General features: G+C 64.5%; 1 protein-coding gene across 3 annotated transcripts; it reads right to left on the bottom strand.

The window, feature by feature from the left end:
• Positions 1 to 845: 845 nt before the first annotated feature.
• Positions 846 to 25390, bottom strand: TEAD3 (TEA domain transcription factor 3). 3 transcript variants are annotated; one of them, XM_084301912.1, is made up of 14 exons: positions 25194 to 25390; positions 13674 to 13927; positions 10349 to 10413; positions 8752 to 8814; positions 8562 to 8624; positions 6440 to 6451; positions 5999 to 6136; positions 5790 to 5833; positions 5627 to 5688; positions 5145 to 5278; positions 4827 to 5000; positions 4544 to 4684; positions 4162 to 4314; positions 846 to 3557 (listed from the first exon to the last, which is right to left on the bottom strand). In XM_084301912.1, the coding sequence occupies exons 2-14, from the start codon at positions 13807 to 13809 to the stop codon at positions 3444 to 3446; spliced, it is 1299 nt and encodes a 432-aa protein (XP_084158038.1). In that variant the 5' UTR covers positions 13810 to 13927; positions 25194 to 25390; the 3' UTR covers positions 846 to 3443. The 3 variants fall into 3 exon arrangements, with proteins under 3 accessions (XP_084158038.1, XP_084158039.1, XP_084158040.1); XM_084301913.1 differs by having other exon boundaries at positions 5145 to 5248; XM_084301914.1 differs by lacking the exon at positions 8752 to 8814.
• Positions 25391 to 27132: the final 1742 nt, after the last annotated feature.

Here is a 27132-nt window from a genome sequence, read left to right as displayed (position 1 = left end):
GGCAGCGCCGCGGGAAGGGGAGGGAGGGAAGGAAGCGGCCGGGGCGGTGCGCGGGGCTGTGGGGAGGGGCAGGGAGCGGGGAGGGTGAGGGGGGGGAGCTCCGGGACCTGGGGGGGGGCAGCCCCGAGACCCCCGCTCCGCGGCCGGCCTGGGGCTGGGGGTAGCGGGGTCCCGCAGCCGGGGGCTGGGGTCCCCCCCTCGGGAGGCACCGGGCAGAAATAAATCCCTGGGGGGGGGTGTGGGGGGGTGATGGCGTGAGGGGCGGTTTGGTGTGGAAAAAGAGAAGTGGTGGAGTGTTAAAGGGCGTCCTCAGGGCCCCCTCCTTCTGGGGCTGGGGGTAGGATGAAGCCAAGGGGTTGCGGGAAAGGGTTTAGGAAGGAGGTCGCACTGGGAGCGTGGGTTCAGCCCTCCAGCACCTGATGGGCAAGGCTGCGACCACCCAAAATACGGGTCTGTGACCCCAGCGAGGGATCTGGGCTCCCCTTGACCCCGATCTTGGGGGTTAAGGCAGGGGAGTGTGGCTGTAGGGGAAGGCAAACCCAGCAGGCACCCAAACAACCGAGCAAACCCATGGCAAACCCAGCAGGCACCACCCAAAGAACCAAGCAAACCCCTAGCAAACCCAGCAGGCACCCATCCTACCGAGCAAACCCATGGCCAGTGCTGCAAACCACTGCCAAAATCTGTAGGATGTGCCCCAGAGCCCGGAGCTGGGGCTGTCACCCACCCCTCATGGCCCCTGCTGCCAGAGCAAACCACAAGAAATGAGGAGAAAAAAAAAAAAAAAAAAAATCACACCCCCAAAAAACCACCCCAAACCCAAAAACCAGGAACTTCAGAACCGCTTGAGCCAACCCATGAACAAATAATTTTAATGGTTTTTCAGCAGACTGCAGTTTTCTTGGAGCTCCACAGTCTCCTCTCTCTGAAGTTGGACAGATACAGTAAACACAACAAATATATGATACAACCCATCACAGCTGGATTAAAAAAAAAAATACACAAAAAATATAATACATAAAAAAATGGATTTTTTTTTTTTTTAAACATTGTGGACTGACACAGCTCTAAAAATGGTGATCGTAACCCTGGTAAGCTTTACAAAGTCTTTTAAAAAAATAAAACAGTACTTCATGTGAAATTCATAAATACACTGGAGGAGAACGGAGGGGGTCGGGGAAGGGGCGAGAAAAGTGGCTCTGGGGTCGTGGCTGAATCCCACCCGGGGCCGGGGGCCTGCGTGGGCGTCCGCGTGTGCGTGGGCTGGGGGGGGGCTGGAGGGAAGGAGGGAGGCACAAACCGGTCCAGTTAACCAAGAGCTTCGTCCCCTGGGGGGGGGGGGGGGCAGAGGCAAGAGGCAGGGCAGGCGTGTGTGTGGTGGCGGGGAGGTTTGGAGCTTTAATTCCCAGAGTTTTAGATCGGTGAGAAAGGAAAGGAAAGAAGAAAAAAAAAAAAAAAAAAAAGAAAAGGAAAAAACAAAAAACAGACAAAACCAGGAAACAACAAACAAACATGCTACATATGAGAACGCAGCTGGGCGGCGCAGCCTTGGGATGGGTAGGGGGGGCTGTGGCTTTCCCCATTTTTCCTTTTTTTTTTTTTTCTTCAAGCAGGACATGGGCATGGGGGTGGCTTCTCCTGGCGGCGAGGTCAAAGTCCCCACGCCTTGGGGGACACGTGGAGCTGTCCCCGCGGGGCTGCAAGGCCGATTCCTGAGCTCTCTGCGCTGTTCCTGCCCCTCCGCGCCCGGCACCATCGCACCCCAACACCCCCCCTGGCTCCCCAGCCCCTGCTCCCGCATCCCAAATCCCTCCTGCCATCCCGCAGCACCTGGCTCTGCACCTCCCGCTGCCTTCGCTCCCCCTCCGGCACCAAGGCCAGGGCCAAATTGTCACCTCCTTCGGGTCCCTGTCCCCTGCCACCCTGCTCCGCGCCACCTCTGCCGCTCTGCATCCTTCCCGGGGATGCTCTTGCAGCCGCCGCCGCAGGACCGGGCACGCTGCATTGGGTTATTTTGGGGCTGCAGCCCCAAAAATGCTGCAGAAATACCCAGTCCCGTGTCCCTCGTGTCCTCTGTCCCCGCTCTGTCCCCTCTGCCCCGACCTCTGCCTGCTCACAGCTCTGCACCACGCGCTCCTCCCTGCCCAAGCCAACACCCGGCCGCTCTCTGCGGGCTGCCAGGAAAAGCCGACACCAGAATTGTCAACACAGAAAACAGGCAAAAAAGGGCAAAAAAAAAAAAAAAGGGAAATTTACATATGCAAAGTAAATCAGGCAAATCCACTGCACTGTTCTCGTTACACCTCAGCAAGCTACACCAGGGGTGCTTGGCACTGGCAAAGCCCCCAAGCGTAATCCCTGAAAGCGCAAGCACAGCCCGGGGCTCCCACTGCCACGCACGAACCCGGCCGCACTCTGCAGGGACCCCACGTGAGTGTGGTGACCCCAAACCTTCCCCGTGCCTGCCTGAGCCACGTAATTTTGCCGTATGGCTCCGACCCAGTGAGCTCGGCTCTGCCACCTCCTCTGGCCACCGGCTCCGGGGACAGGCAGGGAGCAGGTCCCCGGCACCGCGGAGCAGCACAGGAGGGACAGATCCCGATTCCAAGCACGGTGTCTTTTTAAAAAGTATTAAAAAGCACTTTAATTAAAAAAAAAAAAAAGGAAAAAAAAAAAAGAGCCATAAAAAATTGCTTTGCGTCATCGATGCCCTCCCACTCCAACACCACCAGACGGGGTCGGACGAGGAGCACCCTCCTTGGGGTGAGGGACCCGAGACGCAGCTTCTCCCATCCCTCCTTTTTAAGGCACCCAAGGGTGCCGCTTCCTGGGATGCAGCAGCAGCAGCACCCCCCCTCCGCAGCCCCTCTCCTGCCCTGCTCCTACCTGCTCCCACCTCGGCACTTCTGCCCTGGCCTTGCAGGGACGTCCCCACGTCCCCGCCGCCACCCCCAGCGCCGGGCTCTGCCACGCCGCAGCCACGCCGCTGCCCTGGGGACGATGCCGAGGGGCTGGTGCCACCGCGTCCTGGCCGAGCCACCGTGCTCCTCCTGCCCACTCGGGATCGGGGGGGGGGTCATCCTCCACTCCGACGTCCCACTGGGGGCGGCACGGCACGGTGCTGGCCTTCATCGGTGCCACCGAGGGCTGCTCTGTCCCCTTCCATCACCGGACATGGGTTCCTTTCTCCCTACGGTTCCTTTCTCATTCTTCTTTTTTGTTTTTTTATTTATTAAAAAAAAAAAAAAAAAAGGAACTGTTCCTAAGTAGAAAACATCTGCGATCGCAAGTCAGTCTTTTTTGGCTATTGTTTTTCTTCCTCCTCCTCCTCCTCCTCCTTCTCTCTTCAAATGACTTCTCACGAGGCCGGGGGGCACGGGCGGCGTTTCTGCACGGCCCCCCCTCCCCGCGCCCCTCGTGCCCCCGCCCGTCCCAGAGGGCCCCTAGTCCTTCACCAACTTGTACACGTGGTGCTGGGCGCCGTGCTCGCTGGTGGAGACCTCGAAAACAAAGGCTATGCAGAGCAAGGTTTCCTGGGTATCCCTGTTCGTAACAACCTGCGGCAAAGCAGAGAGCGCAGTCAGGAGAGAGCCCAAGGAGGGGGGTTGCTTTTATGTAGGGGGGGGGATTGCATAGGTTCAGGCACAGCCACTTCGTTTGCACCAAATTCACGCTAAATTTGCACTCTGTTCCTCAAGGGGCTGCACAGAACAGGCACAACCGCTTTATTTGCGCCACCCAAAATCTTCCTACCCCTTATTTAGGAGGGTGAGCGCGTGGGCTTGGTCTCAGCCACTTTTTACATCATTGACACCATCAGGATTTGCTCCCTGCAGTTTGGAGGGGAGGGGGGGGACACGGCCTCAGGCACAGGCACTCGGTTTGCACCGTGCGGATTTGCTGCCTGTAGGTCGGGTGGGTTGGGGACGCACAACTCCAGGCACTGCTTTCATTGTGCCACCAAAAATTCACTTCCCATTCTTTGGGAGGTTGCACGGGCTCCAGCCCAGCTGCTTTAACTACACCATGGAAATTTTGGTACCTATTATTCAGGGGAGGCATTGCATGGCCTCAATCCCAGCTGCTGCACTTGTGCGGTCAATACAAAGTGCCCTGGGCAGGGGACCCCTGGTTTGATCTGAGGGGGATGCGGGCAGGTACCTGCAGGATGGTGAAATTCTCCAGGACGCTGTTCATCATGTACTTCTCCGGGAGGTGCTTGAGTTTGTGGATGAAGTTGATCATGTACTCGCACATGGGGGACCGGTGGATGCGGTAGACGAACCGCCCGTTCTCCAGCCGCGCGTACTCCGTCTGCGGGGACAGCCAGGGCGTCAAAATTGGGGAGATGAGGGCAGTGGCCAACAGGGACATCGTGGGGATGGCCCAGGATGGTGCTCATGGGCCAGGGATGAAAGAACCACAGCCCGGGGTGGTACCCTCATGTCCTACACCCCGTCCAGGGGGTTTGCCCATCCCATCCCCATCCTGAGCCAGGACCTGCGGCGGGGACCCCGCTCCCACCCCGTCCCGCAGGACTCACCTCCACCTTCTCCACGACCTGCTTCCCGAAGGAGCACACCTTGGTGGAGACCGTGATGGTCATGTTCTCCGCGCTGCTGTACTGGCTGCTCACACCGTAGAAAGTCCCCGGCCCGTCCTGGATGGTGCTGTTCAGATCCGCCTGGGGGGGAAGCACGCGGGGAGCTGTCAGGAGCCAGCGCTCCCTTGGGGACGGGGACATCGGCTTCAGGAGCCTCTCGGGACGCTCGCCAGCTCCTGAAAGCAGGCAGAGCCCGAACCCAAGCTCGAAAACCGGATCGTACCCAAAACTTGACGAGGAAGAAGGAGTTCTGGGGGCCGCGCTCGTAGAGCTCCTTGAGGCCGCCTTTCTTCTCGGGGAACTTGTCGTAGATCTGGCGGATGTCCACGGCCTCCAGCAGCGGGTCGCTGTACGAGGGGTTCGTCTGGCCGATGTGCACGAAGAGGTGTTTGCTGTACTGTAGGGGGACCAAAATAAACCGGGGGGGGGGGGGGGTCAGCCCAAAAGCGAGGCGCCACCGAGGACGGGCACGGCCAGCCCCGAGCCAGCCGAGCGAGCCTTTTGGGTGGCCCGAGGGGGTCGGGGTGGGGGGCACGGTTACCGTTTCGGCGTCCCGTGGCACCTCCATGAAGGCGGAGTACTCGAGGAGCCGGAGCTTGGCGGAGGCGATGGTGCGGTCCTGCCAGACCGGCACGGCCGAGGCGGCTGGTGGGAGCGGAGCCAAGGGCTCGTAACCTGGGGGGGGGGCACCCGGAGCAAGGGGGAGGGGGGCAGCGTCAGCTGGGGAGAGCCCCCCCCACCCTGAGCTGCGGGGGGATCCGATTCCCTCGCCGTGCCCCCCCCCACCCTCCAAAATCTCCTGGGATGGCCCCGTGGGGATGCTGCACCCCCGTAGGATGGGGTAAGTGGGGATGGGGTCCCCGTCACCGGGGGGGGGGGGTTTGGTTGGGTTTAAATCCCAGGTTTTCACCCCTGTGGGGCTGGGATGAGGACCCTGGGGGGGGTGGCATAGGACACAGGGCTGGGAGAGGGGGGGCCCCGGAGCTGTTTTGGGGTGCGAAGCACGGCGAGGACGGCACTTACTGGCTAGTGATGGAGGCATGGGTGGCTGGATGGGGTAAGCTGGTTGTGCAAACGGTTTAATGCTGCGAAACGAAGCAGGTCGTTAGCGTAACGAGGCCGGGGGCCCTTTTGTCAAGGTGTGTGGGGGGGGTGGGCGCTGCCCGGGGTGGGGGCTCCTACTTACTCCTGAGAGGGTCCAGGCTGTCCTGGGATCGGCCCACTCCAAAACTGGAACAGCAGAGGGAACAGTCAGCGGCTTCTGACCCCCCCCCAAGTCCCACACCGAGCCCCCAGAGACCCCCAGGAGCCTGGTGGGACCCCCCCCAAGTCCATACATGGGGTCTGATCCCCCTCCCACCCCCCCCAGCCTGGGGTCCGCGGAGCCTTCCTCACCCTGGGGGCAGCAGAGAAGACGGCCTGAGGAAGAGGAGGGGGGGGGCTGAGCTTGTTCTGCAGGACGCTGGCCGACACGATCTGCGCCGAGGACATGGAAGCCATGCTCTGCAGAGCCTTATCCTTCGAGACCTGGTCCTGGGGGGGGGACACAGAGGGGAGACGGGGGTGACACAGAGCCCCAAGCAGGCTGGGACCCCCCCCCCTCCCCAAGCAGGGTTTGCAAAGCGAGGGATCAGGGGTGAATGCCCCAAATACCCCCCCCAAAATACAGCCGTGTTCATTAATGCCATCATCTTGCACGTGTCCCCTCTGTGCGGGACCCACCAGGTCCCCAAGCTGTCCCTCCCCCACCCCCCCAGGGGGCACCAAGGGTGTAGCAAGGGGTGGGGGGCACAAGGTGACGGGGCGATAAAGGCAAAGCAACCAGCACAAACTTACCAAGTTCATGGCCTGTCCACAAAAGAAAGGAAAAGAAATGGTTAGAGCCTGGGCGTGCACCCCCTGAGCCGTGTAACCCCCCCCCCCAGATTGTCACCGCAGCCTGGGCTGGGGACAGAGCCCCCCCGACCCATCCTTTTGGAGGGGGACACCGATGTCCACAGCTTGGCCCTGCTGGGATCGGGGTGTCCGAGCCCCGATATTTTGGGGGCTCAGCACGGCCGCTGTGCGCAGCAAGCCAGACCCACGCCTTTGCGGGCTTCCCAACGAGCTGCACAGCCCAACCCTCAAAAAGAAAAAAAATTAAAAAAAAGAAATCCGTAAAGGAACCCATTTTTTTCCTTTTTTTTTTTTTTTTGTTTGTTTTTGGTTTTGTTTTTGTTTTTTCCTTTTTTTTTTTTTGTTTTTGTTTTTTTCCCCTTTTGCTCTGGAGGGCAGGAGCTGAGGGCACCGCGGTGCCGCCCAGGTCCCGCGGGCTCAGCCTTTGCTCCCTCCACCTCTCCCGGCTCACGGAGCCACCACCGCCGGGTGATTTGGTGATTTGTGTTCACCCTGGGCACGGCAGGGCTGCGGCTGCGAGGTCGATAGCTCCCCACTTATCCCCCAGCCAGAGCAGCCCCCGGAGCCTCTCTGCTGCTCCTGCACCCCCCCGCTGTGTTGTGCAGCAAGAAAAGCCTTTTTTTATTATTATTACCCATTGCAAAGGCTTCTGCTGTAGCTAACCCTGCCTGGCCCATCTCCCTGCAGCCCCTCCTGGGGTCTGGTTTTGACAAACAAGCCCCGAGCAGCAGCCCCGAAAGGTTTGGGGTGCCCTCTCCTGGCTTCTCCCAGCACACAGCCGGGGTTTGGGGCCCTCCCGGCACTGGGGTCTGCCACAACCTGCCCTGCACTTTCAGGGGGCACAGCCTGGTGGTCCTCGAACCCTCAGGGGCCAAAACCCCAGGGTAAGCTCAGGACATGTCCCAGGCTGCCAGCTGGTGCCCTGCACCAAGAGGTGCCCCGTCCCAAAAAGGTGGTGACACTTTGGGGACTGAGCGAGCCTTGCCCAGAGGTGCTGGGAGCGAACCCCGTGGGCTTGGTGCCGAAAGCTTTCGGGCCCCAAAATCCTCTGGAAGGTGAAAGGAGGAAAATCCCTCCTGGATCTGGCCCAGGGACCGGCAGGGGGGAGATGCTCCCCGGTTTAACGGTGCAGGGATTAAATCCGGAGCATCCCAGGCTGTGCAAAGGGGACGTCCCCAAAGGGGGGCAGCCCATGGGGACCACGCCGTCCCCCGCTTCACACCGTGTACACCAGGACGGGATCCAACCCCAGAAGGGCTCCGTCCTTGGGGCACGGCCCCGATCCTGCCCGTGCCAGCCGTGCCCACCTCCCACCCGCCATCCCCACCCTCCCCACCACCACCACGAGGAACGGTGGAAACGGTTACGGAAAGGTTAGTCGGGCTGCAGTTAGAAGGAAGGAAGGAAAAGAGAAGCCAACCAGAGGAGCGGGCGATCCAGATTTTCCTTGCTCGGCTCCCTTGGCCCCTGGAACCATGGGGCTGGCCCGGGACCACCCGGGGGGGGCAACATGCCTGCACCTCGGCACGTGCTGCAGCGTGAGCAGGCAGCCTGCAGGGACCTGGGGACATTGCTGCTTCTGTGATCCCCTGGCATGGGACATCCCCTGGCACGATCCCAGCGGGACCACGCTTGTGACCAGCCCGGCTCCGGGGGTCCCATTTTAATTTTGCTTTACTGTGCTGGCTGCGCTGGGCTGGGTCCTTTTCCTCCTGGGAGAAGCCTGGCTGGCCCAAAGGAGGAGGGCAGCGCTTGTGCATCGCCGGGGGAGGTTTAATCCTCCCCTTCCACGTGGCTGGGTCCGGGTCTGAGCAAAAAGAGGGGTTTTCCCCCCAAAATTCACTGCTCTGAGGGAGAGAAAAGGGCTCCGGGCACCTCGACCGGCCCTTCCAGCTGCACTTTCCTCGGGGCACCCCAAAGCGATGCCGCTACAAAACCACCGGGTTCCAGGAGCGAAGGGAGGGGGGAAAGAAAAAAAAAGCCATCCAAAGGAGAGAAAGCAGCACACCAGAGAGCGGAGAGCGTTAGTGGTCAGCGGCCAGGCGGGGAAGCGGGCGCGTACCTTCAGCTTGGACTGAATCTCCCGAGATTTCCGCCGGGCAAGAACCTGCAAGTGGCTAGAGACCTGCAGAGAGAGAGCAGGAGAGGGGAACAGCAGAGCCGTCAACCAGAGGAAAAGAAGAGGAAGGAGAGGGGCTGCCCATGCTCAGAGAGACACCGCCGGGAACACCTGGGCACGGGCGCCAACGTACCTTGATGCCAACCTGGTACTCCCGCACCTTCTTCCGAGCTAGAACCTGGATGTGGCTGGACACCTAGGGCCCGCCACGCCGTTCGGAAAGGAAAACACAGAGAGCGTGAAGACATGACCCCGAAAAGTGTGCCGCCGCCGTCCCAGGGGGAAAGGACGTGCGGAAAAGAGGGGGCGCGGGGCTGCCCCCGGGTGCTCCTGGAGATGCCGATGCTCCTGCGGCGGGGAGAGCTAGAGAGGGAGGAAAAATTGGGGGGACCGCGGGACGCTGCGCTGGATGCTGCCGGTGCTGCTCGGAACGAAGCCTGTGGGCTGCTGGGGGGGGTCCCGAAAAGACAGCCCCCTCCCCGGTGTGAGTGCAGGGGCTTTTCTTGCAGACAGCCCTGAGGGTGCTCGCTGGGTGCCCCCGTAGGGTGCCTCAAGTGTCCCCGAGGGGGATGTGGCACGGAGAGGCTGGTTCCCAGAGCTCCAGGTGGGAAAGGCGAGGAGAAATTTGTTTTGTCCAGAGCCCTGTGAGTGTGCAGGGTCCGGACAAAGGGGCTGAGCTGCTGACAGCCGCCCCCCGGGGTGCATGGCCCTGCCCCAGCTCTGTGCCCACCAGGCACCAGGGCTCATTTTGGCACGTTCCCTCTCCCAGCAGGCTGCACAAGGCACAGGAGGGGACGCCACCACCACATGTGCTGTCCCCTGTGCTTGGGCACGTGTGCGTGGCCCAGAACACCAGTTTTGCCCTGTGCTCCATCCTTCCCCCCATGGAGAGGGTCCAGGTGGAACAAGAGAACAGAGGACGTAAGGACCGTGGCCGGACCCTGGTCCCTCTCCTTCCAGCAGCAGCCCTGGAGGAGTTTTTCCCCGCAGCACCTGGGGTACAGGTATGCCCATCCCATATGGGGACGGTGGCACGGGGTAGTCCCAGCACGAGTGACCCCAAAACACCCCAAACCCATCCATACCCCTGTGTGGGAGATCTCCTGCTCCCCAGTGTCCCCTCGGGGACAGCCACTGAGCCCACCAGGACACACGGCACGGCCACGGCGGGCAGGAACGAACCACTGGACGTGTTACAAGCGGATGCACCTCTTGGAGGGCTCCAGTGCCATGCAGCTAAAAGGGGGGGGGACCACAACGTCCTCCCCGACCCACTGGCATCCCTGCCTGCGTGCTGCCAGCCCCGGGTGCTGGCACATCAGGGCAGCGAGCTCTGTGTCACCCCGGGCTGCCCGAAACCAGCACGGCACAGCCTGTCCCCTGGCTGCGATGAGGACAGCTCGGTCTCAGCCCGGGGCTTTTGGGGGTGCCGTCCCCACAGGGTGTGCCACGAGGGGCACGCAGCAAGGTGGGGACGGCCTCTGGATCCAGGTGGAAAAGCAGAGGGAGGCGCACGCCGACGGACGCACAGGCTGCTGCGATGGAGCTGCAGCTCCTTACGGAGAGCACGGAGCCGAACCAGCACGAGGAGGAGGAGGAGGAGGAGGAGGAGGAGGCGAGGACGGCGCCCCCGGGAAGGGCGGCACGGCACAGCCGGATCCCGCCGGGCTCACCGGGCACCCCCCATCCCGATCCCCTACCCCAAAAGAAAAGCAGAGCCGTGGTCTCACCTGCTTCCTCGTCCGTGTCTTCCCCGTCCGCAGCTTGATGTAGCGGGCGATCAGTTCGTTGCGACCTGCCGGGGGAGCGCAGCCGTCAGCGTGGGGAGACAGCGGGGACGGGGGGGGACAAGGGGACAGCAGGGGACAAGGGGACAGCCCCAGGGGACCCGATGGCACCGGTCCTTAACGAGGCCGGTCCTTAATGAGGGAGGCTCTGCCGGGAGATGGCGCTGCCTCGACGGCTGGCTGGCTCCAGGGGACACCAGGGTGGCCCCAAGGGGACATGGGGGCGGCCGCCCCCCAGCCAAAGCACGGGGACCCCCCTCTTTTAGCCCCTACCCTCAGGGCTCAGCAGCACCGTGGGGCAGGGACTAGGGGTTCAGCGGGGGGTGGCAGCCACCAGGGACCCCCCCCACTGCTGTGCCCCCAACACCGGTGGCCAAGGACCCCCCAAAAATCTGACTGCAGCGGGGGAGCCAGCCAAGCCCCCTCCCGCAGCCCTTCCCACGGGGGTCCTGGGGTCCCCCCCCCCGGCTCCCCGCTTCCCCCCACAAGCGCTCGCGAGCCATGCTGGCCTTTCCACCAGTATTTCCTAATGTCCTGGGCTTAATTCGAAGCAGAAGTGCTTTTGCGCCACATTTTACGGGCCAGCTGTGGCCAATCTACGTTCAAACGTCAGAGCAGCTGGGAGCTTTCTTCTCCCAGCCCCGTCCCCGTCCCCCCGCCGCCTCGCCCCCCGCGCACGGGGGCGGGCAGGCACGCCAGATTTATTTTAATGGACCAGATGGTCGTGGTTGGAACTTGTCGAAATGCCCTTGGAGCGGGTTTCGACTTTAAAAAAAAAAAAAAAAAAGAGCACTCTTTAAAATTAAATAAATAAATAAATAAAAAATAACCCCCACCCCGGGCGTCCCCTCCCAGCCCCGCAGCAACTGGGCGCTCCGAGGAGGGGGGGGGGACGCGGGGGGAGCGACAGGGCCAGGTGCTGCGGGGACGGCTGCGCCTCGGGGTGCCCGCAGCGGGCAGGGGGTGGTGGCCGGGGGCCACCATGGGTCCCCTGGCAACGTGGGCACACCGAATGCAGCCGGCGAGGTGTCCCCTCGTTCCGTCCTGTCCCCTCGTAGCACCCATGGGTGCCCCGGTGCCACCCCGCAGCAGCCCCGAAGCACCAAGGTGCCCCGGCGTGTTGTCACCCAGCCTCGGCTGCGGTGTGAGTATCACCGTTTGGGCCGCCTTTTAATTAGCCAGCAGCTCCTAACGAACCACCTGGGCTTGCTCGCTCTCGCTTGCCGAAACCTCAGCGTGGATGGAGCCGCGGCCCCGCGCCCGCCCCGGGCACCCCGCGCCCAGCCCTGCCTTGCCCTGGTCAGCACCCAAGGGTGCCCGGGTGACGTGACGCCCTGTAGTGGGGCGCTGCCCGGCCCTGGCTGCGGGGAGATGCGGTGCTGGAGCACGGGTACGCCTTCCCCGAGCACCTCGGCGTCTCCCTGCTCCCGAATCCCATCCCCATGCTCAGCCCTTGGGAAATAAATCTGGGAAATGAAACCCGGCTGCGATTACGCACCCGAGCGGGGCAGCACCCTGTGCCCAGCACCCTGTGCCCAGCACCGGGCATCTCCCCACACCTCTCCCCGCACCCATCCCCGCCTCACCCCGCATCCCGGCACCACCCAGGGCCGGCTGCACCCTGCAGCACCCATCCGGGTGCCCACGGCCGTCCCAGTCCCCCCGTGATGATTCACCCGGGGCCGTGCCATTCCCTCGGCGAGGGCACGTCCTCCTCCATATTACCACATTCCCCGAATTCCTCTCCCCTGACACCACCACGTGAACCAGTTGGACGGCCCTGTTAAAAATAACCCAGTGGGACACGACGGCGGCCGACGAGCGGCGCGAGCAGCGTGCCCGGCCCGGCCCCGCGGCTCCCACCTGCTCCTGGGGCACGCGTGCGTCGCTCGCCCCAACCCTACGGGACGCTGGCACCCACCAGGCCCTGGATGTAGGGTGCTGGGCGCAGGGTGAAGCCACCCATCTCCGGCTCCAAGCTCTTTGGGTGCTGCCAAGGGGCTCCCCAAAATATCGCTCCCATCCGGGTGCCTCGCGCGGGGATGTGCAGCCCCCAAAAGAACCCCAGCGCCCTCCCCGGGGTTTTGGGGTTTTGCCAGCCCCGATTCGGGTCGGACCCTGCTTTCCACCCCCACGTTGCTTGCAGGAGAAGGGCCCCCTGCCGTGCCCCACCAGGGCTCAGCTCGGCCCCCCGGGGGTCCCCAGCCCCTGCGCAGCCCCGGGAGGAGGTGGGGAGGCTTTTGGGCGCTGCGGAGGGCTCTGGGGGGGGGGGATGAAAGGCGGCGGGGGCTGCTGCCTCTTTAAGCAGCTGCCAGATGTCTCCAAAAGGCTGGAAAAACCGGTCTGCGCCCGGGCGTGCTGCGCGGGGCCAGGCTCCCGGCGGCACTTCAGCTATTCCTGGAGAAATCCAAAAAATGCGCCCGCGCGGGAAGCCCTGCGCTCCCCTCGGCCGCCAGCCCCGGCCGGGGGCCCCGGCAAATGGGGTGGCACGGGTGGGTGGCGCGGGGATGGGGGTGGCTGCGGTGTGTCCCGGGCACCACAGCGTCGCACACGGACCCCCAGATCTGCCCGTCCCTCTCTGCTGTGTGTGGGTGACGGCGGTGACACCGGTGGCTTTGGGTTGGAGGTCAGGGGTGGAGGCACCGGTGCCGTGGAGATGGCACCGAGGTCACCGGTCCTGGGGGTGACAGCACCGGAGGAGGAGGAATCCCTGCTGAGGCAGGGATGGGGACACCGTGGCACCTTCCTCCTCGGTGTCACCAGGCGCCCCTGCCCGCATCACCTGCCGCCAGGACAGAGGCGTTTGGGGGGACCCCAGAAAATCCATCAACCCCATTTCACCAACGGTGGCACCGAAACCAGAACCGGGAGCTCGGGGCGGGCCGGTGACCCCGGCCACGCTTCTTTTGGGGTGCTCCCCGCCGCCGGGCTGCGGTCGGGGAAGGTTTGGGGAGCGGTGCGGAGGGGCGCGGGAGGGAGCCGTGCCCGCTCCCTGCCTCACGGCTTCGGCTCCACCAAACCTGTCGGTCCGGCACGGCCGAGAGAGGGAGGGCGCGGGAGGGAGAGCCGGCACGCAGGGAGGGGACGGCCCCGGCACCGCCAAGGGGACACGGGTCACCGCCGCCCGCCCTGCTCCCAGCAGCTTGGGGAGGCGCTTTTGGGGTCGGGGGAGCTCCCCAGACGTGGTTTCGGGGCAGGAGGCTTCGCTTCAGCCCCGGTTTGTAACTCCAAGCCCGGCGCCGGGTGCCGTCCTGTCCCCAATACTCACCGTACATCTTGCCCTCATCCGAGAGGATGATTTTCCGCCGGCCGCAGGGGGGGTAGATCGCCAGCGCCTCCTGGAAGCTCTGCTCGATGTCCGGACTCCACACCCCCTCGGCATCATTGTCCAGACTCTTGTCCATGCCGTCCTGGCCATCTTCCCGCCCCTCCCCGGGGCTGCCGCTGGCGTTCCAGCTGTTGGACGCTATGGTGCTGGCTGCTCTGGGCTCCGACCCCGAGCCCCCACGGACACGCGACAACCTGCGGGGACAGAGGGACACCCGTTAGACCCTGCTACCCCTGCTCCTGGGTGCCGGAGGTGCGGGTGACAGCGTGGCCCCACGTACGGCCCCGCTGCCCGCTCGGTGCCTGCTTGCACCCGGGGAGCTGGGAGCGCACCCCGGTGCCGAGCACGCGATGCCAAGTGGTGTGCCCCGAGAGCACGGCTGCACCACGAGCACCCCAAATTTTAGTGGGGCCGAGCCACCGAGCAAGCACCCTGAATAAGATTTGGGGAGGGGGCAGCCCGGACAGCACGCTGTCTGCACGAGGCGCTCGGGCACACGGTGCCACCTCGGGACGGGACAGCAGCAGCCCTACAGCCCCCAACGCCGTGCCAGCACCCCGAGGCTCTCCAGCCCCTAAAAACCCCGCTCTGTCGCACCCCGCTGAAGGCAGGGCAGCGACTCCACGGGCTTCCCCAGCCTGTTTTGAGCCACGTTAATAGGAACCAGGCGGCCAGACCCCTCCGGCAGCCCGACCCCTGCCACCGGGGCACCTCTCCGGAGCGTCCCCCACCCCGAGGATGCTGCGGGGGCTGCCGGGGGAGCCCTCACCCCCCCTCCGGGCCGGCTCCCAAGCGGGGTTTTGCAATAACACGTTCGGTGGGGAGCGAGAGGTGTCTCCCTGCGCCGCGCTTCCCGGACGGGCTGGGAGTGTGCAAAGGTCTCCAGCGCAGACATCTCCTTTTAAAGGAACTGCAGCAACCCGCTGGCTCGAGCAGCGCGCTGCGAGGCTGGTTTGTGTTGTGCGGTTGGGTGTTTTTTTTTTTTTTTTTTTAAATAAAAAAAAATAATTTATTTATTTCCCCCCCCCCCCTTTCTCCCCCCCCCCCACCCCTCCACCTCCTTCCCCTCCTCTCCTCTCCCCCCCCCCCCCCCCCCCCAGCCCCAAAGCCCAAACGCCACCCTCGGTGTGATGTCAGCCCCCTCTGGTCCCCGCCGCCCGCCCCTGCCCGCTCCCCCCCTGTCCTCCCCCCCCCCCGCCCGGGCGCTCCCCCTCTTGCCGAGCAGTGTGGCCAAATAAGGAGAACTGGATTTGTAGGATGGAGCCAGCGAGCCCGGGGAGGGATGGCGGCAGCGGTGCCGGACGGCCCCCAGCGCCCCCCGTGCCCCCCACCGTGAAGCCCCGGGAGCCCTGAGGGCCAAGGGGGGGGGGTTGAGAAACCAGCGGGGCAAAACGGGGTGGGAGACGGAGAGCTGGGGGGGGGCACACATGGGGATGGGCCCCCCCCACCCTGTGCCCACCCTGTGCGTGCAGTGGGGTCGCAGCGGGTGCTGCTGGGGGCTGCGGCTCCCCCTCCTCAGCCTGATAAACCCCACAGCACCACGACCCCACAGCCATGTAGGGGCCTGAGACCCCCCCACACTATCATAACACCCCCCCACAGCAGCCTGGGACCCCCCCAAGCCCCACGGCACCCCGATAGCCCCCAGCTGCCCTGCGGCAGCCCAGGAGCCCCCAGCCTCGAGACCCCCCCCCAGCAGCTCGGGAGCCCGCAGCCCCGTGGGGTTGGGCTCAGCTGAGCCCCCCAGGGGAAAGCCCTAAGAATGGGTGTGGGGGGGCTTCACAGGGACCCCCAGATCTCCCCCCTGTACTGTCACAGGGAATTATAGGGTCGGTGGCACCACTGCAAGCCAAGTGACAAGTGACACGGCCACCGTCCCCAAGTGTCACACACACGGGGGGTGCTGGCCCCTGCCCGCCGCACACACCGGCCCCTTCCCAAGGGCTCTCAGCCCCCCCAGCCCTCCCAAATCCCTCCCACCCCACTGCCTCCCCCCCCTCCCCAGCAGGGAAATCCCTTTTTCAGGGAAGCAGGGGAAAAACAGGGCCCTGGAGAGGAGGGAGGGCGAAGCCGGGGCCCCGGCCAAGGTGCGAGGAAGCAGCTCCTCCTCCTCCTCCTCCTCCTCTTTCTCCTCCTCCTCCTCCTCCTCCACCGAACCTGCTTTTTGCCAGGCCAAGAAATTTTATTTCCTGGAGGGAGGGTGCAGGCAAGTCACAGCTTTGACGTAAGGGGCGCGGGGCCGAGCGCAGCGCTCCACCCAGCCTTACAAAACAGCAACAAGAGGAGCAATTAGGAAACCAGCACGGCTGGACCGAGGTACCGGCCTGCCCGACCTGATCCAGGCAGGGAGGGGACCGGACCTGCCGGAAAAATCCTTATCATCCTCTCCTTCCCTCCGGCTTCTCCCCAGGCCAGCGACGGAGCCCCCTCCCCTGGGGCGCGGGGACCCCCGGCACGGATGCGCCCCGGAGGGCGAAGCCCCGCAGGCGGCTTTTGTGGGGTGCCACGTCCTGCCCCCAAAGGTGCTGGCCAGCAAGGAGAAGGGGAGCGCAGCCCTGGGGTCCCCGAGAAGGGGGAGCGGGATGGGTGCAGGGGAGGATGCGGCCGGGGCAGCTCCTGCCCTTATCTCCCGGAGAGGCCAAGGTTACGCCGGGAGATGGAGGCGGCGTTCCCACGGGCTGTGCGCTCGCCCCGAACTCGGCCCCGCTGTGGATCAAGGCTGGCCAAGGTGGTGGGGGGCTGCAGGGAGGTGCTCGGGGCTGGGGAGCCCGGAAAGGCTACGAGGAACCCCTACAAAAGCCTGCTTTGGCCAGGGAGGAAGGATGCTTGGGTCAGGGGAAGGGAGAGGTGTGGATGCGGTGTGGTGCCCAGGTGAGGAGCGGGGCCCTGTAGGGCACAGCGGGGCTGGGACCAGCAGAGCCAGATGTGGTAGGGGCTGTGGGGATGGGGATGGGGATGGTGCTGCTCAGAGCCCCCAGGCGTGGGGTGGCACCTCGTCCCCAGCAGTGGCACCGAGCTGGGGGACGCCGCGTGCCCTCCTCCCCAGCGTGCCGGGTCCCAAAAGCGCTGCCCCATCCTGCAGGCCGTGCATCACCCCAACCCCGTGTTGTACGGGGTGGAAAGCCAAGAATTGGGGTCTGCTCCACGCAGAGGAGCCACATCCCATTACCCGCATTGCCCAGCCACCTGTCACACCACTGAGCCTGGCCAGAGGCAGGAGCTGTCCCGTGTTGACCAGCGTGACGCCACGGGACCAACGCCTTGCCCCAGCTGTCCCTGCCTTCCTGGTGGCACCAGGGTGGCCCCGATGCAGGTGGCAGCGTCGCCCCCACCCTGGCTGCAACCTCCGGGCTGCTGCTCTCTGCCCCTTTGCAAATCGGGGTGCAGGTGGCTTTGGCCACCACATCCTCCCTGACTCACCGGGGACGCACAGCACGGCCACCGGTGCCAGCACCCACTGCCCAGGGGGGGGACACTTGGGCACAGCAGCCCCGAGCTCCCCCCTTTACCCAGGGCTTCCCTGACCCCATGGGGAGCAGCACCAGGACCCCAAGGGTTGGGGACACTTAGGGATGGGGGTGAGCAGAACCAGCAAAAAGAGGGATCCGGCCGCCACCCCGCTCCCCGCCTGCCTTCCCGCACGGGGGCCCCGAGGCGAGCCAGCCCTGCCGGCCCCCCCCCTTGCTTGGACCCCGTGGCGAAAGGATAAAAGTTCAGCAACAAGCCCGGGCAGGCGGCGGGGCCGGGCGCAGCCTCTCACCTGCACAAGCAACCGCTCCGGCACCGCCGCCCCGCTGGGGGACGGGAAAGGGGGGACGGCACCAAGACGGGGCCACCGCCGTCGGTGGCACGCGGGAGGCACCCGCACCCCGGTGCTGAGCATCCAGCCCCCACCTTGGGCTGTGCAACCTGTCCCGGCTCGGCCCCGCTCTGAAACTGGGGCAGGATCAGTGCGCCGTGCCCCGAGGAGGACGCTGGGGGTGCCGAGAGGGGCCGCCCCGTTGCACCGGCTCTGCAAGACCCCAAGCGAATAAACCCCGAAGCGGAGCCTCGCGGGCGGCCCCACGCACTGCAGGAGCAGGCTGGGGGGCTGGCGGGAGGACGCAGTTTGTAGGCACACCAAAATCATTCCTGCTGTGCTCCTTATGACCCCGCTGCCACCTCTGCCACCCCCCTGTGACAAGGCCCTACCTGGAGGGGACCCCAACAAGGCCACGATGCACACGGGAAGACGCTTCCCAGTCTGCCCGTGACCCCGTGCCGTGCACCAAGCCCGAGCATGACCCTACAGCAGGATTGTTTTTGGCACCAGCCAAGAACCCGACCTGGCCTTTGCAGGAGCCGGGGGTCCCAAGCTCCCTCGGGGACCACCCCGCACCCTGCCAAAACCCCCTGAGGGCACGGCACAGCACTGCCTTCACCTCGCTCCTCTTCCAAGCAGCTCCGGGGCTGTGCCGAGGAATTCCCCTGCTTGGGGAAGAACGGCCTGCCCCCTCCCACCTGGGGCCTCACCGGTCACTGCGGGGCCACCTCGTCCCCCAAGGGACACCGAGACCCCGGCCAGCCTCCCCCCGGCACGGGCTGGGGGCCGGGGAGGCAGCCGAGCCCCCGGTGCTCCCCGCGGGACGGCCTGACTAATTTCCTTTCCTCTATCGCTTCCTGTCCCTTCCGGCTTGGCGGGCGGCTCAGGAAGCAATCGGAGCGGGGAAACCGCAGGAGGCCACGTGGCAGCGTCCCACCGGGGTCGGCGGCGCTGCCGGGGGGCACGGGGGTGCCCGCTGCTCCCCGACCCCAGCCCCGAAACCTCGCGGCCGCTTCGCGCCCAGCAGCGCGAGGCTGAGGGATGCTCAGCGCCCCGGTCCCGGAGCGGGAGGCTCTCCAGAGGGCAAAGGACGGGGGAACCCGAGTGATTTGGCCCTAGAAAATTAGGGCACGGAGCAGGGACAGGAGGTGAGCAAAGCCCGGGGCAGTCCCAGCCCCACCGGGCGAGGTGCTCCCTGCTAACGGCGCAAGCGGGCGTGCGAACAAACCCCTCCATCTCCTCCTCTTCCTCGGGCCCCGGCAGAGCTGGTTTTTGGGACCCGGGCTGGTTTTGCTCAAGGCTCTTGGGGCCGGGACGTCAGGGCAGGGGACAGACGGACACCTTACCCCGGCTTCCCTCCCTGGCCCAATTACCTCCCGCCCTGCCCAGCCGGGGCGTTTCACCCAGCAGCGCATAAATAGAAAGCTTTTACGGCATTAATTGCTCTCTGTGTTATGAAACGAGCTGGAGGGAAATAACAGGGTTGGAGCTGCCTGCTACGGACAGGCCATCATGACGGCCACCCCATGACCCCCCCCCCAGCACCGGGTGGCCCAGGGGCACGGCCAGCAGCATGGCACGGCCCCCACACGTGCTCGAATTCGCTTTGCTCCTGCACCAAAATATTCCCATCCCGGGACCAACCTCATGTTGGGCCCCCTGGGACCCCCAGCTCGCCCTTAAGGGGAAACCAAACCCCACCATGGGCAAGGGAGAGCCGCAGGAGCCAGAGCAGGGATGGTGTCCCTCTGTCTGGGTGGGACAGACATCCCGGGGACCCTACAAACCCGTGGCCATACCCCTGAGAGGAGAAACACCTCCGCGGAGCAGTTCTGGGTGCTGCCGACCCCATTGCCCGGCCACCGCAGCAGGGGCGAACGTCTTCCTGGGGCCAGCGGCTGCCAGGCGAGGAGGAGGAAGAGGAGGAGGAGGAAGGCTGCAGTGGATTTCACACCCACCCCCGGCCCCGGCCGCCTCCGCCCCCGCGAAACCCAACCCTGCCCGGGAGCAGCTGCGCCCGCTGCCTGCGCCGGCACCGCCAGAGCCCGGGGCGCCCGCGGCCGGGGGCGAGCGGCACCGCGCTGCCCCACCGAGAGGGGTGCCAGGGTTCACAGCAAGGGGGGGGGGGCGTCAAGAGCTGATCCTCCCCCCCAAAAAATAAAAAAAAAAGCACATGGGGGGAAGCCTGCAAGGCCACGGGTATTTTTGCAGCCCTTCCTGCCCCGATCCCAAAGGTTGGTGCCATCAGGGCCGGGGTGTTCCCGTCCCGGCGGAGACGCGGAGATGGCTCCGGCTGCCCGCGTCTGGGGCAAAACGTGACACGGAAATGGCACTGGGTTGTTGTCGCCCTGCGAGGAGGCGCGTTCCCCTGCCCTCCCGAAGCGAGTTTATTTAGCTTGGGAGAGCCGACAAGCCGAGGCCACGCAGAAGCTGCATGGCGCAGGCTGCGCTGGCGATTTCTTCCCAGAGAGGGGTATTCAGGGATAGCAGCGTTTTACTGCTCGCTGCTTGCCAGTAAACAAACTGGGCAAGCAAAGCATCCTCCTGCACACCCGTGGCAGCGCATCGCCCTCTCCCCAGCACCTCTCGACGCTGCCTGGGCCCCCTGGGACCAAGCCCCCCCCCAAGCAGCCCCGGGGCAGGGCAAGCCGGGGAGCGGTGCGTGGGGACCGAGTGCTCCCAGTGCCACAGCAGCAGCCTCTCGGCGCTGAAAATGGGCAAAGCAACTCCCGCTCCTGCAGATTGTAAAATTGCTCTGGAATCCTTGGGGAGGAAAGTTGCTAAAAATACACGAAGGCGGTATTATTAGTAAAAGAAGGAGCTCCAGAGAGGAGCGTTGGCCCAATGGCTCCGGGGAGCCCGGCGCAGCGCGCTCAGCCCCCGGCACGCCGACACACAGACGTCGGAGCAGGACCCTGACTCTCTGCGATGCCACCCAGGCGAGGCTACAACGGGGCACAACAGCCACACTGCACAGCAGCCAGAGCCCAAACTCATGCCAAAGCTGAGCACAGGCGTTGGTGAGCACCAAAAGCGTGCACCAAGCGTGCGCCCTGCCCAGCTCGCGTGCCGACACTCGGGGCTGCTCCGGCAGGGGAGACACCTCATGGGGAGAAAACGGGGTCCTGCCCAGGAGCTTCGCTTTGCAGCGGGGACCACGGAGCACCCCAGGTCCTCCTGGTACTGGAACTCACAAGGTTTGCTTCGCGCGGGGGCTCGTGCGGCTGCGTGCGGGCGCCGCGGCGTTGCCTCCGCCTGGGGAAGGCAGGAGCTGGCAGGCGCTGGGGGAGGGCGGGCGAGGGAGCTGGCATGGGAACGGCAGCCCATCCTCCACGCACGCCGCGTCTGTAAACTTTGAACATCTTCCGGAGAGAAGTTAGTGGCTATTGTGAACAGCTGGATCTAATTTTATGAGGAGTGAGGAGGAGACAGTCGTGGGGAAATAATAAGGCTTGGCGCTCCCAGGCGAGGAGCCCCGAGCCTGGCCAGCCCTCCTGCCTCCTCCCGCCTCGCCACAGGGAAACTGAGGCACGGAGCTGCCAGGGCTCGGAGGGTCCTGGATAAGCAGGAGCACTGCCCCCGGACCCCCAGCCTCTCCAGCAGCTCGTGCCCGAGGGGCAAAGCCGGGCTGGCAGCACGGGGCCACCCGGGGTCCTCCCGGCGCCCGCTCTCCGCCGAGGTTGCTCGCGGGCATCGCGTCGCGAGACGTCCCCGCTGCCCGGCGCTTCCCGCGAGGCTCTGCCCAGCGCCTAAAATTAGATCCAGCCCTGCTGTCACCGTCCCGTCCCCCAGCCCCGAGACGAGGGGAGCGAGCTGCCAGCTCCGCGTTGCGTCCGTTCTCCCGGCAGCGAGGGCGCAGGGGAAAAGCCAGCGCTCTCCACCGCTCGCACCTCGCTCACCGGCCCCGGCGAGCAAACATTACAGGGCGAGCTGCAGCCATCGTGTGCTGAAGTCACCTTCTTGGCCTCAGGCTCTTAAGAGGATGGCTGAGGATTAGCAGCAGGTTGGCTTTAGCCAGACGGGGCCCAGCGCTTCGCAGGACGCACCCAGAGCCCGCTGCGGGGGTGGCCATGGGGCCGTGCTGGTCCCAGTACGGTGCAGGGACAGCACTGGGGACATTGGAGCAGCGCATCCGTTCACAAGCCGGTGAGGGGCCGGGCTCCATCCATGTCTACACCACCGGGGGGGACATGCTCCATGGGCATCCACGTTTCTCCAAACCCTTTAGGATCAGCGCAGGGCAAGGGGACGGGACAGCAGGGCTCGTGGCCTGTCCCCTCCGCCAGGCTCAGCTATCCACACTCCTCACAACACCCTACAACGCCCTATACGGGGCCACGCTCGCACCCAGCACCTCACCACCCTCTGCTCCGGGTGCACGAGCAACAGTCAAACACCCAAAGGCCGCCTCTGAGCGCACGGGAGCCGCTGCTCCCATTTCCCAGACGGGTAAAACCGCGGCCCGGGGAGCCCCAGCGACCTGTCCGAACCCGCACCACATCGCCGCGTGCCCGCTGCAGGCTGGTGCGGGGCACGGCCCCGACTGCTCACCCCATCATTACCTTCCCTCCCTCCTTCCCTCCCTCCGTCCGAAAAAAACATTTCATAAGACGACACGTGACGGTGGCAACAGCGAACGCCCACACACTTCAGGTGCCTGCCCCAACCACAACACAGGTGCCTGGGCTCGGCCGGCCGCGACTCCAGCACGCTCCCGACGCGCCTGACCCGGGCACCGACCCCAAACACCTCCTCGGATGTTGGTGGCAGAAAAACCCCAGGATAAAAGCTCCCCCCCCCAAACACTATTTACCAGCAGCGGTGCCGACAACGGGGCCGTTCTGTGCAGCCCCACCAGCCCCTTCCAGCCTTGCAACCGTTGTCAAAGTTTTGTTAAAAGAGAGGAAAGCTCCTGGAGATGGCAGCTTTTTGGACAGCATCTGTCCCGCCTGTTGCTTGTATGGCCATAGGGGTGCCAAACCCACAAAGAGCTCTTGCCACGAAACTTTGGGAAGGGTTTCGGGAAGGGTTTCGGGAAGGCTTTCGCAGCCCATTCCCTGACATTCACCTCTAGCCCCACTCCCACCGAAGGAAGAAAAGGCAATAAGGCAGAAACCCCCATTTTTCCCCGAAATACAGCCCAACGTCTCTCCCCGTCCCAGCACCCCCGAGCTCACCTCACGCCGGCCTCAATTGGGTGCGTTTGACGGGAGCAGCGCGGTTCCTCGATTTTTTAACGCATTAATTACAGCTGATTGCCACGGCCACCCCCACCTCCCGAGAGCACCGCTGCGCCCTGCGTGCGCACAGCGCCGGGTAACGCTCCTGCCCTTTGGCCACGGCCCCGGCACCCTCCTGCCGGTGGTGAGCAGGGGGTTAAACGGCGATTAAAGAAGATGCCGTTTCCGGTATCGTGATAAATACTGCCCGTGTGTCATGGGAAACGCTAGCGAGTCCCTTTTATTGTGGGCTGCTGATGAGTTCGGACGGGGTTTGGCGAGGCAGGGCCGGGATACGGCAGCGGGAGGGTTTGGATGAGCCCTGAAAGGCCGTGGCTGATCCAAGCAGACCCCTCGCTCCCAGCCGAGGGTCCTCGAGGCACCCAAAGCGCCCGGGTGCCGTTACGCAACGTGGCTCGAGCCCGGCTGCTCGCAAAGGGTTATTTTGGTTGGAAGAGCCGGTGCCGTGCCAGCCGCGCGCCCGCCACGGGGACGAGCGCAGCCCTGAGCCATGCCCGAGGTCCCCCGAGGTCCCCCTGTGTCACCCAGGAAGGGGTGGCCACGCACCAGCAGCCCTGTCCCTGCTGTCACCAGCGGGGAGCCCAGAAAGGGTGAATCCCTGCTGCAGACCCAAACAGGGGCCAAATCCAGCGCTTTCTCCCCAAGGGACACTCGTGCCTGTCCCCTCCAGCGGGGAAGTGACGGGGACACTGCGGCCAACACCTGCCTGCGAGCAGGGTCCCGGCCCCACCACCCCCTGGTGACCTTGGGGGGGCTCCCCCCAACCATCCTCTTTTCCTCCCACCCCACGGCGAAACCGCCCCAAGAACCACCCCAAAACCCAGGTGCCAGGAAAAGCTTTGGGGCCACCAAAGTGCCCACAGTGCTCGGGGTGGGGGACACCAACCTGCCCGAGCCCCCCCAATTCGCTTCACTGCCACAGCCCAGCTGTCCCCCAGCAGCACCCCAAAACCACAGGGGGGGTGCCGGGGCCCCCCGGGCAGCGCCAAAGCCCTGACTCACGGCGCGCACGTACCCGCGCGGGGTAAAGCGATAGGAGGAGAGAGGACGCCGGAGCCCAAAAATACCCCGGCGCGCCTGACACAGGAGATTATCACTTCGACGGTGGGACGGTCGCCTGGCCCGGCTCGCCCCGGCCCCCCGCAAAGAGCCAAAAAATCCCCAAACCTTCCCCTCGTCCTTTGCCAAGCAGCCAACGGAGACCGGGGGCTGCAGGGCACCCGCTGCTCCAGCAGAGCCACTGGTGTCATTCCCAGCTGGTTTCTCCCCAAAAATATCTTTTTTTTTTTTTAATTTTCCCTTGTTTTCCTCCCCTCTCCAGCCACTCTGGTCCGAACGTGTTGCCCACAGCCCGGTTTCGGGGGGCGGAGGCAGGCGGCACTGCCGGGCTGGGCGTTATTTTTCCTCGGAGGGGATACAAGGGGGGGAAAAAAAAAAAAAAAAAAAAAAAAACACCACCAAAAAAAAAACAACACAACCGAGGGAGGGTGTAAAAATAAAATAATAATAATAATAAAGATGACACACAGCTGAAAATTATACATCTAATTGCTGACTCGTTAGCAATGCGCCCATATGACGAGGCACAAAGTGTTTAGCATACAGTCAGCGCCTGGTCATCCCCTACATGCGTGTGACACACATGGAGCGTGACACGGTGGTGGCCCCGCGACCCCGCCGAGCTGCCCGGGGCTCGGGGTGGGCATCGCGGCCTCGACGCCGGCCGCCCTTTATATAACGTACGGGGCCGCAGCGCGCACAAGGCCTCTTTGTAACCCTATAGCCCGCGCCCCGGAGATGCGCGGCGCAAAGGGGGATTACCAAAAAAAAAAAAGAATATATATATATATAATAATAAATGAATATATTATTTTAGAAGCGTAGAATCACGGCTCCCGGTTGGAAAAGATGAGTGGGGGCCAGGGGGGTGCTGAGCGCTGCCAGGCCTGGAGGGGGTCTGGGGCTGGAAAGTTTTTGGAGAGGGGGGGACGTGAAATGAGGCAGCGGAGAGGGTTTGGGGTGGGGGCACCCTGGGGACAGCCCCGGCACCCAAGGCAAGGCTGACCGCAGGGTTTTGGGGTGGCTTTGGTTAGTGTTTAGGGGGGGTCCCGGTGCTGAACGGGGGTCCCGGAGCTGAGTGGGGGCCCCGGGGGGGGCGAGGAGGGGCAGGGCCGGGGGGGGCGCACGGAGCAGCCCCGGGGGCTGAGGCCCGGGTGGGATGAGGGGGGCGCAGCGGGGGCTGCCGGGGCCCCACGTCCCGAGCCGAGCGGAGCCGTGCCCCCCCCACAGAGCCCCCCCGGCACCCCGCGGGGCTGCCAAGGCTCGGTGCTGCCGGGGGGAGGAAGAGGAGGAGGAGGAGGAGGAGGAGGAGGAGGAGGAGGAGGAAGGGGGCTGGGAGCCCCCGCCCGGGGCGCTTACCTGCTCCGTGCTTCGGAGGGCTGGGCCGGCCGCGGGTGCCGGGACCGGGACCAGGATCGGGAGCAGGATCAGAACCGGGACCGGGACCGGGTCCGGGACCGGGATCGGGACCGGGATCGGGCCGGGGGAGGGCGGCGGGGCTGCGGGAGCGCTGCTGGCCCCGGAGTCCGCGCACGGAGCCAGGCGCAGGGACGGGAAAGTTTCTGCAAGGGAGGAGCAGAAAGTTGGGAGGCAATCAGGAGGCGGCGGGGCAGGGCCGACCCTCCGCCCTCCTCCTCCTCCTCCTCCTCCTCCTCCTTCTCCTTCTCCTCCTCCTCCTCCTCCTCCTTCCTCCCTGCCCGGCCTCCGGCCTCGGGGAGGCAGCGGCGAGGCCCGCCGGGGGTCGGGGCACCGAGGGGAGAGGGGAGGCTGGGGGGGAACGGGGCTCGTTCCCCTCCGCAGGGAGTTTGTGAGCAAAGGGCAGCCCGGCCCCGGCCCCGGCAGCGCCCTCTAGGAGCCTTCATCCACCTCCTCTTCCTCCTCCTCCTCCTCTTCCTCCCGTCCTTACCCCCCCCCGCCCTCCTGCCGGGGGTCCCCCGCTCGCCTTGGTGGCTTGCGGCACAGCTTTTGTCGCCCACCCTGCACACCTTCGTGTCCCCCTGCACCTCCTCGTCCTCCTGGGCTCACCTTCATCCTCCTCCCTCAGGCCTTCATCCCGCCCCGCACACCTTCATCTGCACACCTGCATCACCCGGTGCACGCCTTCATCACCCTCTGCACACCTTCATCACCCTCCTCATACCTTCATCACCCTCTGCACACCTTCATCACCCTCCTCACATCTTCATCACCCTCTGCACACCTTCATCATCCTCCTCACACCTTCATCATCCTCCTCACACCTCCACCACCCTCATGCCCTACCTCACACCTTCACCCCCTCCTCATCCCCATCCCCTCACCCCCTTCCAAACCCCTCCACGTCCCCACGCAGCCCCCCACGAGCCCCCCCCCCGGCTCCCCCCAGTACCCGGGCGGGGATCTCAGCCCAGGCTGTGATTTCCCAAGGGACCCCAGCCAGCAGCGGGGCCGCGGTCACTTCCTACGAGCGAGCCGATGGGTGGTAACGCGCTAAGCCGCAGCCGGCTGATTGCATGCGAGGCCCTGGCCGTGGCCCAGCCCCGCTGCCGGGAGCCGTGGCCCCAATTTGGGCAGCAAGAGGCACAAAACCCCGGCTCCACAGCGCAGAGGGTCTGGCACGTGCCCAGGACGCGGCCACGTTGGGTTGTGCCATGGTGGGATGCACGCAGAGGTGAATCGGGGAGCGGGATCCTCCCGGCGCTCCGCTCGGGGCAGGGATGCTCTTTGCATCCCATCCCTTTCAAAACCATATTTTTCTAATTTTCGTGCCGAACTGGGTTGTAGTCAAGCGTTTCGGGACGAGACAGCCAACGCTGCATCCTGCAAGGCGACCATCTCCGGAGCATCCAGCACATTCAGCAATCGGGGATGATTAATAAAGCCGTATCGCATTCTTCCACCCTTGGCCTGGTGCTAACTGTAAGAATCTGGACCAAAAACTGCAACAAAATGGCTGCTATTCTCCAAGGGCCGTTCTGAGCACTCGTTACTCATCCCTTACTTGGGCAAAAATGACATTGACTGCTCCTGGAGATGACAGACTTAATTGAGTTCAATAGGAGTTTAGGCTGAGTAAGGCATGAGCAAACAAGCGTGCATTAGCCCATGAATAAAAGCCTGATCTGCAAATGTTTAGGAACACATGTAACTCTGCGCAGGGGAGTAACAATGGGGTTACCGCTGCGCCGAGCTCCAAGTGCGTGCAGAAAGCGTCTGCGGGACCGGGCTTCGGCGCGGCGGCGGCGATCCAAGCGCCTGCCATGCTGGGCTGAGCTCCTTCTGGAGCGTGGCAATCCCAGCCCCGCTCTGGCTTTGGGTG

This window comes from Netta rufina (genome assembly GCF_964035555.1).
Source record: "Netta rufina genome assembly, chromosome: 26".
NCBI classification, from domain to species: Eukaryota; Metazoa; Chordata; class Aves; order Anseriformes; family Anatidae; genus Netta; species Netta rufina.
The sequence above is the reverse complement of the archived record's forward strand: the minus strand, read 5'-3'. Positions and strand labels throughout refer to the sequence as shown.

Coding starts and splice junctions, on each gene's coding strand:
- TEAD3 (XM_084301912.1), bottom strand. CDS start 13,809: ATGGACAAGAGTCTGGACAATGATGCCGAGGGGGTGTGGAGTCCGGAC. Junction 5,279..5,626: donor CATGCCTCCATCACTAGCCA/GTAAGTGCCGTC, acceptor CCCCCCCCCCAG/GTTACGAGCCCTTGGCTCCG. Junction 3,558..4,161: donor AGAATTTCACCATCCTGCAG/GTACCTGCCCGC, acceptor GCTTTGCCGCAG/GTTGTTACGAACAGGGATAC.